Here is a 13438-nt window from a genome sequence, read left to right as displayed (position 1 = left end):
ATATGCATAATAATGTATTTGCCACTTGACGTTAAGCAGCCATCCTTTAACATATTTGGTCGGGTTCTTGTCTTTTTGACATATGCCCCCTTTCCATTCTCAATCTTATCATCAACTAAAAAGTAAAACAAGACAATGAAACAGTGCCTGTCTGTAATTGTAGGAATTGCAGGAACTCAATTCCACGCAGTGGCAATTTTCACAAATAAATTTATATTCTCAGCTCTATCATTCACCGAAATCAACGAAATACCTATTTGCTGTGACGATGCTTGATATTATACAAACAGTTTTAACTAAAGGCATGTAGAACAAAATCACAAAAACAAACTTTCCAAAGTCCGAAGTTTTTTTTATTGCTTCTAATTTTTCTTCTAAAGTTTGACAATGGAAATTTGGTACACAAATCCGAACATTTGAGTTAAATAAAGCATATTACACATAGAGTTTGTTCTAGAACTGGAGTCAGTCGTGAATTTAAAAGTGACGCAAAAGACGTCACACTTCTACTGATGTCAATCGAAGTAAAAACGTGAAATATTTAAAACTAAACGTACACTGGTGTTGTCTCCATAACTAATAACGGTTTATTTCATACAACACAAACAAAAAGAATTTAATCTTCCAAATAATTTCCAGGTTTTACTTTTTTAAAATGGGCCGTGGCATTTTTTTAAAATAACATTAAGGCCAAAATATTGGCAATGTGGCACATATCTTCTTGATACCATTAAAGTCATTAAAGTCAATGAGGCTATCAGCTTTTAAAAATACTAATAAATTGCAATTAACACCAATTAAAAGAGTTAGACTGAACAAAATGAAAAGCACAAATACAGTAAAAAAAATCGGCACTTGAGAGTGATAGATCAACGGAGCAGACAGCTGTGGTGTCATTAAAACGAGCAATCATATGCAGGTATACCATGCACAATAGCGTGACGTTATCAATTGTATTAAGGGTTGCCATGGCGCTGTTTGATAACGTACGAAGCCGGGCCGATTCTTAGCAGTCAAAGGTAAAGCGTGTTCCAATGTCATGGCAGTCAAAGGGTTAACAACCAATTGTTGCTGCAATAAACTGAAAAATTATTGAAAAAAAAAGTTTCACATGCATACAAATGTACCTATTAACATGATAATTAATGTTGTATAACTTAAAACAGGTTGTATTGTACAGCTAAGTTGTTTATATTGAATCACATTCCACTATAATGTTTGTGTGATGCGATTCATGTTCACTGTCGAATAATGATACTAGTCTTTCATTTTCACTGTAGAGCGATTCATTATTATTGTATATGCGATGCATTTTCACAGAAGGATATTAATTAATGTTCTTCATATAGTCATAATTTAGACGACTCTTTAAAAGAAATTATGAAGTAAGAAGGATTGGTATGCACACTTAGTCAGAGAAAGTCGGATGTAATATATCAATAAATTTCGTAAAAATTGTCAATTCACGAGCATCACTGAAGCTAGAGTCATGTATTGTCGAAATGCGCATCTGGTGCAAGAAAATTGGTACCGTTAATTTTATAACTACCACTGGGTCGATGCCTCTGCTGGTGGACTATTAGTCCCCGAGGGTATCACCAGCCCAGTAGCCAGAACTTCGGAACTGGCATGAAAATACGGATTTATTGTGATGTTAAAATTTGCTGTTATAAAATATTAGAACTTATTATAAATTAAGGAATGTATCTCCCTCATGCAAAGCTCTGATGCCTTTCACGGATTTGGCTATACTTTTTTGGACCTTTTGGATTATAGCTCTTCATCTTTTATATAAGCTTTGGATTGCAAATATTTTGGCCACGAGCATCACTGAAGAGACATGTATTGTCGAAATGCGCATCTGGTGCAAGAAAATTGGTACCGTTAATTTTATAACTACCACTGGGTCGATGCCTCTGCTGGAGGACTATTAGTCCCCGAGGGTATCAACAGCCCAGTAGCCAGAACTTCGGTACTGGCATGAAAATACGGATTTATTGTGTTGTTAAAATTTACTGTAACAAAATATTAGAACTTATTATAAATTAAGGAATGTATCTCCCTCATGCAAAGCTCTGATGCCTTTCACGGATTTGGCTACATTTTTTTGGACCTTTTGGATTATAGCTCTTCATCTTTTATATAAGCTTTGGATTTCAAATATTTTGGCCACGAGCATCACTGAAGAGACATGTATTGTCGAAATGTGCATCTGGTGCATGAAATTTGGTACCGTTAATTTTATTATCATAGGCTGATAATTTGTTCATACCCAGATCTACATGTAGGATTAAATGTATCATTTCCTATATTAACCACAGAATATAAGTCCCGAGCAATTGATTCCGGGCATTAATCGCTGCATCGCCGTCCTAATACTTTCACCAAAGACTATTTGACAAAGTGTTCACTTACTGACAGCCTTATAAATTTATTTTTTTATATTATATGTACATGTACCCTGTGACTATTTTTAATAGACGGGTTTGTGAATTACTCGTAAAGATCGAGAAACAAACACGCTGTGTAACTTTTAAACTTGATAAAATACAAATAGTAAATAGTTCAACATGGTTGGATCTTACACTAGATAGGACCGTATATTTTGTGATTTGTTGTTGTTTAAAAACCCGTTGTTTTAGTTTTTTTGCAAGCATTTACTTGTAAAACTGACCTCAGAATTTTGGCGATCCTACGATTTATTCTTTTTGTACTTTGTTTTCTTTAATTCCGTTCGTTGTGTTCGGTTTGATAACTATTTACACCACTGGGTCGATGCCACTGCTGGTGGACGTTTCGTCCCCGAGGGTATCACCAGCCCAGTAGTCAACACTTCGGTGTTGACATGAATATCAATAATGTGGTCATTTCTATAAATTTCCTGTTTACAAAAGTTAGAATTTGTCGAAAACTAAGGATTTTCTTATCCCAGGCATAGATTACCTTAGCCGTATTTGGCACAACTTTTTGGAATTTTGGGTCCTCAATGCTCTTCATTTTTGTACTTGTTTGGCTTTATATATATTTTGATATGAGCGTCACTGATGAGTCTTATGTAGACGAAACGCGCGTCTGGCGTACTAAATTATAATCCTGGTACCTTTGATAACTATTTACACCACTGGGTCGATGCCGCTGCTTATGGACGTTTCGTCCCCGAGGGTATCACCAGCCCAGTAGTCAACACTTCGGTGTTGACATGAATATCAATAATGTGGTGATTTCTATAAATTTCCTGTTTACAAAAGTTAGAATTTGTCGAAAACTAAGGATTTTCTTATCCAAGGCATAGATTACCTTAGCCGTAGTTGGCACAACTTTTTGGAATTTCGGGTCCTCAATGCTCTTCATTTTTGTACTTGTTTGGCTTTATACATATTTTGATATGAACATCACTGATGAGTCTTATGTAGACGAAACGCGCGTCTGGCGTACTAAATTATAATCCTGGTACCTTTGATAACTAATTGCAAAAGCATAACAATATGGTAGAAATATGTCTTAAACGTCGTTAAAAAAAATCAAAGCTTTTTAAAGGGTTTACTGTACATTTTCAAGGAATGTTCGCCATACAAATACGTAAAAAGCATGGATGCTCTGCTCCAGTAAATTTTCGGATTTATGACACACTAGTAGCAAACTAACCAAACATATTTGAACATATATGCATAATATGAATGTGTATCACCTAATAGCGATGTAACGTATATATCACCCTGACATTCGGTTGAGATTGACCATTGACCTCAAGATCAAAATTCTGGATAACTCTTACTCGTAGTCTGATTCAATCCTACGTTTTAAAATCATGTTTAATATGCAAGCTTTTAAAAGATCATGATCAGAATGTTTACATTATTGCTAAGACCAGCTGTACACCCTTTGTTGCTCATTTAATCTTTTAATTCATTTAAAGTTACTCAATTTCCATAAATGAATCATCAATGAGACATAATAGGGAAATTTCAAAGTGAAATAAATTTACCAAAAGAAAACCAGGATGTAATAGAAAAGGAGGGAACAGAAAGAGAAATGACCATAACTGTTTTCGTTTTTTACTTGACAATGCCTAGGTCTTAACTGATATGAAATAAAGTACAAAAATTCAAAAGTCTAAGGATATTTCCATTTGATTTTAGAGGGAAACGGCTAGGATTTAAAATTGTGTCCTGCATTTTTTTTTATAGTTGTAATCATCATTATTGTTCTGCATTTTTTATTTTTCCATTCTTTACGGACCTGCAATTGTCATTAGTTTACTAAAATTGTTTACCTAAATTGTCATCCTGCTTGTTATGCCAAATTTCACATCCTGCCTTTGTTTGTATAAAAGCCTTTCTTGCCTTTTTTCAAATTTCATCCAACTTGGCCCCCTCCTCAAGTGAGGCCTAGGGTGGATATGAACTTTATCGGGACTCCGGGTTAGGGTGTTGTTAAGGTCGGGATTTAGGGATTGACCCTTTCGACATCCGGGAATTCTTTTTGTTTCGGGATGTCGGGATTTAAATTTATTTAAACATGTTAAATTCGGGACCTCGGGATTTCGGGATCCGGACCCCTTCTACCCCCTCTAAAATTGTAGCTCCCTATTGCGTGGCACCTTTTGGTCACAACTTGGGGACAACTGTGGTTCCATTAGGAACCTAAATAATCCAGACTATATAAAGAGACTACATTTTATTGATGTTCACTATTCAAGTCTAATATCAGAACTGAACTGCATTATACATGGCAACACGTGCAAGATTACAACTACATGTATGGGAAAATCCTGACATTTTCATATTGCACATGGTTAAAATAAACAAGATACCGGAAACATAAAAATTTGCGGTCAAGCCGCTGACAAGCTTTAATTATAGTTCCAAATTTATGTATTAGTAAAAGCAGTCTATGGAAGAAGCGATTCGATAAAAGCTTTTCTTATATCAACGAGCGATATTATACAATTTCAAATACATGTATAGCCTTTGTATGAGGTCGATACAAGGATATATTGACCTGAAAGAAGTATATTGACTGAGGACGAAGTCCGAGGTCGATATACTTCTTTGGGTCGATATATCCTGTATTGACCTCATACAAAGGCTATATTTGTTATATTATTAATTTCCGACCATATTTGTATCAAAATCGTCATTTAGGTTTGTTGGAATTTTATAGATATTACATTTTCTCCTTGACAATAACAACATATTAGTTGTTATTTCATTTACTTTTTTTTTTTTATATCTTATGTATTCGAAGATTTTCTTCGTCAAATAATCGATCACAGATATTATGTGTTTCAAAACGTTAAACAATATCCTGAAATTCATTACATGACGTCACAAAGTATATCGGTTTTTAGATATTCTAAAAATAACCGTGCAATATGCTTTTTGCAGGTCAATATGCTTTTTGCTATCCGCCGTTTTCTCTCTACCTTCGAAAATATAGTTTAACATGTGACTATCCCTAAACGAATCAAATTTGTTAAAATATACGAATTAATAATATTAGACAATATCGCTTTGTGATATAAGAAAAGTTTTTATCGATACGCTTCTTCCATAGACTGAAAAGTATTTTTTATCTTTAATCTATCAACATGTGATAAATATTTTACATGAAATAGATAATCGTAACATTACAAACGGTTTTCAATCAGAGTACCACTCTCTGATAAATCATTTTTTTTTTTTAGAAATTTCTAATGACAAAAATAATAATTTTAAATCGTAGCTAAAAATAATCATTGTAAAAGATCAGTACTTTATCAATTACATTTTTTGTCAAAACCATTGGAGTGATCAGTTCCTCGGAAATGATAAAAACAAGCATTCTTTTAAAGCCAAGAGAAAAATTATCTTTAAATGTACTATTAACTTGAAGAAAAAAAATCTAACTTCTAATCTGTATATATACCAAATAAAAAACTAACACTAAAATCAAATCATTAAATAGCATATATATTATTTAAAAATTGTCGTTGTGGTAATTAGTTTTACAGATCAGTTGTCCAGTATATTGATTGCTATTGTTAATCCGAAAAAAACATAAAACTAATTAGAGTTCGGGACAGGATCTTTAAAAAACATAATTATTAAACATGTTTTTTTAACAGCAATTTTAAATCAGTAATTAGATTAAATTTTACTAATTACTTCATTATTTCGTTTTCGATCTAATATTGTGTAAATTTAAATGTGCAACATCCGTAGTGCAAGGGTTAGTCTTACTTTAAATTCCAAAATTGTGAAATGCAAACCAATGTGAATGTACTCAATTTATACGTGAAAGTACGAGTAACATGCTTAAAGAAACAAGCAAACACATTGAATAACAGGTCGTACAGCATGTACAATGACCTATAGTTGTTAATTTCTATGTCATTTTCTCTTGTGAAGAATTGTCTCATTGGCAAATTACCAATCATACCACATCTTCTTCTTTATAATTAATCATTTCAAATTGAAACACACACCATTATTTTCGGACACAACAAGAGAAAAGGAAAGAATAATAGGTTTCAGACATTATGACATATTCAATTCTACGAGATTAAGATTTTTTTTTTATTTTTTAATCTGAAATTGGTACAAACGCTATATTTGATACGGTCTATTTGATTATTAAAAGTCAAACTTCGTCAGGAATCCTCACAGACAAGCCTTATAATGCTAAAGGAAAAACTTCAATTTTAAAAAGCGTATTTATGACTTGGATGAAAGGTTGTCAAATTGACATTCATACCACATCTTATATTTATGTGTAGGGTTCTATTGATAAGGCTTTCAAACACCCACTTAAATTACCGGTTAACCGGTTAATCGGTCGAACGATTATCCGAGTAACCGGTTAGGCAAAAGTGTACGATTTGACAACACTAGTTTAAACTGAAACAACCCCAAATGACAACGCCACGCTGTAAGGGGGAGGGATGAAGGGTCAATTTCTAACTGATAAAAACCTGATCGAAGTTCTAAACATGAAAAGTACGTCGGTGAAGCCGACCCTAAGCTTTCTAACGCTTCCTCTGTTGTAGGGAGTGGATAAGCGTCTAGATTAACAAAATATAGATATAGGAAGATGTGGTGTGAGTGCCAATGAGACAACTCTCCATCCAAATAACAATTTAAAAATTAAACCATTATAGGCAAAATATGTTTGTTTAGAGAACGAAAATCAACAATAAAACGATATCTATTGTTATTTTTCTTCGCAACGGGCAGACAAGGAGCACCCCAAGGACTTATAGACTCTTCAATAATATCTTGCTCAAGCATGTCTTTAATCATGTTTTCCAAAACATCTTTTTGACGTGGGCCTACCTTGTATGCTCGTTGACGAACAGGCGTGGTTCCCACAGGCGCTTGGGTCTATGATACATTTTTTTTTTTTTTTTTTTTTTTTATTAAAATTTTCAATTTTCTATATTTATAATACATATCTATCACTTCTGTGCATGTCTCACCTAGTTTCGAGTGATTTAAACGACCCAGAGAAAATACCAAATTTTACTATCCATACTAAGAAACAAAAAGGCAACTAACTCGACGCCATTTTTCTGCTATCTATAAATAAATAGATTGACCTACCTGGATTCCCCAACGATTTCTCTGGGAAAACGTGCCTTCCTTGTCGTCAGATCGCACACATCATTGATATTTATCAAATTGGTATTGTTCGTAACATTTTTAGTCCATCTCCAGCATATAATAAAAAGATTTTAACTATTTTGACTATTTTCAAATTTACGTGCCCGGAAGTTGATTGTTTTTCCCGAACTTTTGTCAAAGGGAAGTAATATTTTCCCGGACTTTTTCGGAACATCTCTCCAAGTACGTAGGAAAATAATAAAGTGATACGATGATTTCCGAACTTTTACCAAAAAGGCGCAAATTTCCAATTGCCGGAAAAGAATCTTCATATTCAGTCTGAAATGATGGCAATTCAACCAAAGGAAGTTACTCATAAGAACATTGATTCATGATAATTTTATTAATATACAGATTATCACACAAAATTTACTTATGAGAGGAATTAAAAAAAAATCAAACCATTGACCATTTGATCTGATATTTTTATTTGTTTGGTGTAAAGGGGGGGGGGAGGACATTTACTATTATTTTCTTTCCATGTTATTGACTTTGTATTAATTATTACAAAACATGGGTCATGTAAAAAAAAAGGGGGGACAATATTTCCAAATTTTGTAGTTCCCCTTTCTAACATAAAATCAAAATTGTGTGATTTTTGAAAAATAAAAGATTATGACCACTAACAATCAAGTTAGGGGCTTGATTTTATTCGTTGTTCATCATATCTGTTTGTTAACATATAGTATTAGTTCGGAAGTCATCGTATCACTTTATTATTTTCCTACGTACTTGGAGAGATGTTCCGAAAAAGTCCGGGAAAATATTACTTCCCTTTGACAAAAGTTCGGGAAAAACAATCAACTTCCGGGCACGTAAATTTGAAAATAGTCAAAATAGTTAAAATCTTTTTATTATATGCTGGAGATGGACTAAAAATGTTACGAACAATACCAATTTGATAAATATCAATGATGTGTGCGATCTGACGACAAGGAAGGCACGTTTTCCCAGAGAAATCGTTGGGGAATCCAGGTAGGTCAATCTATTTATTTATAGATAGCAGAAAAATGGCGTCGAGTTAGTTGCCTTTTTGTTTCTTAGTATGGATAGTAAAATTTGGTATTTTCTCTGGGTCGTTTAAATCACTCGAAACTAGGTGAGACATGCACAGAAGTGATAGATATGTATTATAAATATAGAAAATTGAAAATTTTAATAAAAAAAAAAAAAAAAAAAAAAAATGTATCATAGACCCAAGCGCCTGTGGTGGTTCCCTCTGGAACCTCAATTTTGTGTTTCAAAAGTGAACATTTACCTAGTTTACTGTCTTTACCAACAAAAACATCAATATATTTGTCAACTAAATCTTGTATTAAACTGAGATATTTGATCTACTGATAAAGATTTATCAGCTTGATTTTTAACATCAACACTTGATTTTGATACATTACGTACTCTACTTCCGGTATTAAGAGATTTAAAATCATACAGTTTATTATGCTTTGATATTATAAAACACAAACTTTCCTAAATTACATTGTTTTGATAAAGTAATTGGTTTATCCGTAAAATTACCCACACCAAACAAAATCTGATGTTTATCTACTTTACTAACTGACTTAGCATTCATTAACCCAGTAGACAATAATTTTGGCGATGCTGATGTTAAACCAATTATATCATCAGGCAGATAACTTCTACCTCTAATTCTAGCTACAACAACTTTCTCGCTCATCGACGGTATGACAGTGCCTTTGCTTAAAATAAGTTGACGTCGAGGGTCTACACGTATCTTATTATTATCAAAATCTATAATAATATTATTAGTTTGTAAAAAATTCTAAGCCCAAAATAATATTTGGCCTTATACTCTGAACAACATAAAATGTTATACTAAATATATCATTTCCAATTGAAATTGGAATATAAACAACACTACACTGACATAATATGCTCATTACTAACAGCAGTAATTCTCGTCTTATCTGATCTATATTTTCGACAATTTATAGGCTTTAAATAACTTGTTCATTTATAACATTAATGTCTGACCCTGAGTCAATGAGAGCATACTGATTAACATGTCCTACCTTAATTTGGATATAATTGTTTATCAAATTAATTCCATTCATAAAAATATTTTCATTGTTAGTTTCACTGGGGCATGTAAAAGGTTCATTCAGCCCAGCGACCGCCCTCACACGGCTAGGCACTTCTACGGTTTTTTCGACAGTTCTTCTGAATGTGTCTGTAGGTACCGCACTTATAACATCTCCTTTCTTCCTTCTTTTGGCCGTTGAATCTTGGTAGTTGGTTGCAATTTTTCGCAATGTGTCCTGGTTTGTCACACATTTGACAAGTAACACTAGAAACTGCACGAACAGCGGGTTCATTTTGCGATACAGTTAGTTGTTGAACAAATTCATTTAATTTTGCGATAGTGTCATGTTTCGATTTGATGCATTGCATCACACTCGAAATCTGCACTTGGTCGTCAGCTGTACGGTTAAACTGCGGTAAAATGTGGACGGATTCGTTGGCTAATCTAGCGATATGTAATGCTTCCTGCCAATTTTGAGCGTTTCGTTGAATTACGAACATTCTTAGTGTTAATGCCGTAATTCCACGGACGAAACACATCACTTTGTCCTTTTCAGTTTTTTGCAAAAGAATGCACCGTTTCTCAATGTCATTTGCATAGTCTTCCAGATTCTCATTCCACGCATTCTACGGTCATATAATTGCTGCTCTAAAAGCCACTTAGGATGACTGTTTTGAAAGTGGTCCTTGAATGCCTGGAACAGAGTCTCCGGATTTTGGATACAGTTAGCACTTGCGTTTTTTATCCACTCAAGTGCAGATCCAGCCAGATGTAACTTCATTGCGTTAAATATCTTAGTAGGTTCTTTCCATGCAGTTGTTAAAGTCTACCCAAGCACGGAAACGTTATAGCCATGATATTGGATCGTCTGTTTGGAGTCCACTAAAGAATGAGGGACAGAATGTCATAGAATTTCCACTATTTTCCATTTTGTTGCCGAATGATCTCAGCACAGAATGAATGTCATTAAATTGTTGGTTTATTTGGACAGTGGCCTCGTCCTCTACCGTAATTGATATGTCAGCGTTTTCGGCCATAATCCCTCTGGCATTTCTTAAATTGTACTTATAATTCATTCAGTTGGTTGATCGAAGTCCGGTTCATCCACCAGATATTGCGTGGCACCTTTTGGTCGCAACTTGGGGACAACTGTGGTTCCATTAGGAACCTAAATAATCCAGACTATATAAAGAGACTACATTTAAATGATATTCACTATTCAAGTCTAATAACAGAACTGAACTGCTTTATACATGGCAACACGTGCAAGATTACAACTATGGGAAAATCCTGACATTTTCATATTGCACATGGTTAAAATAAACAAGATACCGGATACATAAATATTTGCGGTCAAGCCGCTGACAAGCTTTAATTATAGTTCCAAATTTATGTATTAGTAAAAGTATTTTTTTATCTTTAATCTATTGAAAAGAAGCATTGTGTAATTGTCCATGGATTCTTATTTATTTGATTAAAATTTTATTGTCGGAGGGAGTGTTACGATCATCTATTTCATGTAAAATAATTATCACATGGTATTGTTTTACCCCTGTCTGTCTGTTCGTCCCATTATTGGTATATAGTTTTGGGCATTATTCCTCCTACTGTTTGATTCCTAAGAAGTTTTCACTTTGCTGTCTATTGAGTAGATAAGTACATACACTGCACTTCAATAAAAAACGATTTCTTTTTCAAACAATTGTATGTGACTACATGTCCATTATTTATTCCGTGTGCAATGAATGTGTTGACATGTCATACAATGTGTCTATTTTGTTGTAAGGTCGATTAAAGCTTGTGTAATATGATTTTTTAAACTACATAAAAGTCATTACCCGTACAAGTGTTTCTTACCAAAACACACAATTATCGTTCTTGAGGTCAAAGTTCAAGGTCACATGAAGGTCAAAATTTTAAGAAGGCACACCACCTCATGATGATACATCCACATGCCAAAGATGTAAGGCCTAGGTTAAAAGGGGAATAATTTATGGCCAACATGGTTTTGTTTTTCACGAAAAAAAAACCAACATAAAGTTGACCTTGAGGTCACATTTGAAAGTCACACAAAGGTCATCATAATGCAACACTTAACCCTGTGATGATACATCAACATGCCAAATAGCTAAGGCCTAAGGCTGGTTCGAAAGACGAAAACAAATATGGCCATTATGTACTTTTTGAAATTTGGCTCTTATTTAATGAACCAATTTGAGGGTGGGGCGTAATTTAAACTAAAATACCAAAAAATCTAACGGTTAAATTTTTAAAAAAAATTGCAAGAACAACCGACTAGTATGACACTCCAAATGCTTAGTTTTATAAAAAAAATAAAAATTAAACGACACATTTTTTTTCAAAAAAAAATTCTTCTTCAAATACCAGAAGCACAGCATTCACTTTTCGGGGTTGATTCTGATACCCCCTTTTAAAGTTCTGGATTTTTTTTAATCTGGAATAAAAAAAACTTACAAGAAAGGTGTACCAGTGAACTAATATTCACCTCAGCTATCATTATTAGCTATGCTTTTGTCAATTTAGGATTAAATTTAATATTTTTTAACAAATTCAACCCTATACCCATGTTTCAGAAACTTCCAATTTTGGCACATATAAGTTTGTAAAAGATGCCATATTTGAGTTGTCAAATCTTTTAAACCTATGGTTCAAATCTTTTAAAATGTTAACAAGATGTTTAAGTTGGCCTAGTTTATCAATGAAAAAAAATTAAGAAAAGTTAAACGACAGAATTTTTTTGGGGTATAGTGTTGTGTACCCCCTTAAGACTATTTTCAGTTATTGCATGTCAAATTATCATATTTATAAAACAAAAATGAAAATTCATCGCACCTTTAAAAATTCAACATCAGAAATGATTACACTAACAGTAATAATTCATCGCATCTATAGTTTAAATGAATCGCATCCAGTCCATAATATTTTGGATTCATTTGCTCTGATACCACTTTTCTGGACTTAAATCCTGATGTTATACACTAGAAAGTTATATTCTAATGAAATTGTGTTTAACATACATTGAAATCAATTCTTTCGTATGTTCAAGAAGTAACCAAACGAAGTTTTTCCCGTCATCCTTTATTCTACAATAGACGAACTAGCATTCTACAGTGAAAATGAAAAAAAACAGGATTCGCACTTTATATACACTGTGATTGTTGAACATGCATATACACCTTATTGGGAGACACAGGCTCTTTAGCGTCCCTAGTTATATTCTTGATCGCTATATAGTACATGTATATAGAGCTTTATCGAAGTCTAAAACAAGAAAACTCTTGAATTGAATTTATTTGATCGAGTTGATTTATATTATAACATCTCTATCTTAAATGCGGTACCAACAAACAATGTTCGAAGTTAAATATCCTCAATTTATAAATGACTATATACCATGCAATTCATTTGTAATCTAAAGGTGATGCTGTAAAAGAGATACTTATAAGCATGATGATGACTCTGTCGAAATCGGAATCTATGGACAGTGACAGCAAGAAACCAAGCTTATATGAATCCATTGCATTTTCAAATAAACAAGGTATAATATAAAATCGTTTTTAAGGAGATAATAGAAAAGACAATAGAGAATGCACACCCCAACACTTCAAACTTATTTTGAGTTACATAGGAAAATAAAAATAACTCAGAATAATACAAAAATTCTGAACTCCTAATATGAAATCATGCAGTCGTATACACGAATATCCGTGTTGGGAGTAAATTTGATAAAGTA

At 33.3% G+C, this 13438-nt stretch overlaps 1 protein-coding gene across 1 annotated transcript in view; it reads left to right on the top strand.

The window, feature by feature from the left end:
* LOC134700137 (uncharacterized) overlaps positions 1–13438 on the top strand; it is a 93781-nt gene that overhangs the window by 24619 nt on the left and 55724 nt on the right. The window contains exon 2 of the mRNA XM_063561536.1: positions 13124–13243. Within this exon, the coding sequence (XP_063417606.1) occupies positions 13124–13243 (120 nt within the window). The remainder of the gene's footprint in view (positions 1–13123; positions 13244–13438) is intronic.

Source organism: Mytilus trossulus, chromosome 1 (genome assembly GCF_036588685.1).
Source record: "Mytilus trossulus isolate FHL-02 chromosome 1, PNRI_Mtr1.1.1.hap1, whole genome shotgun sequence".
Classification (NCBI taxonomy): domain Eukaryota; kingdom Metazoa; phylum Mollusca; class Bivalvia; order Mytilida; family Mytilidae; genus Mytilus; species Mytilus trossulus.
This window is presented reverse-complemented; position numbering and strand designations above follow the sequence as displayed.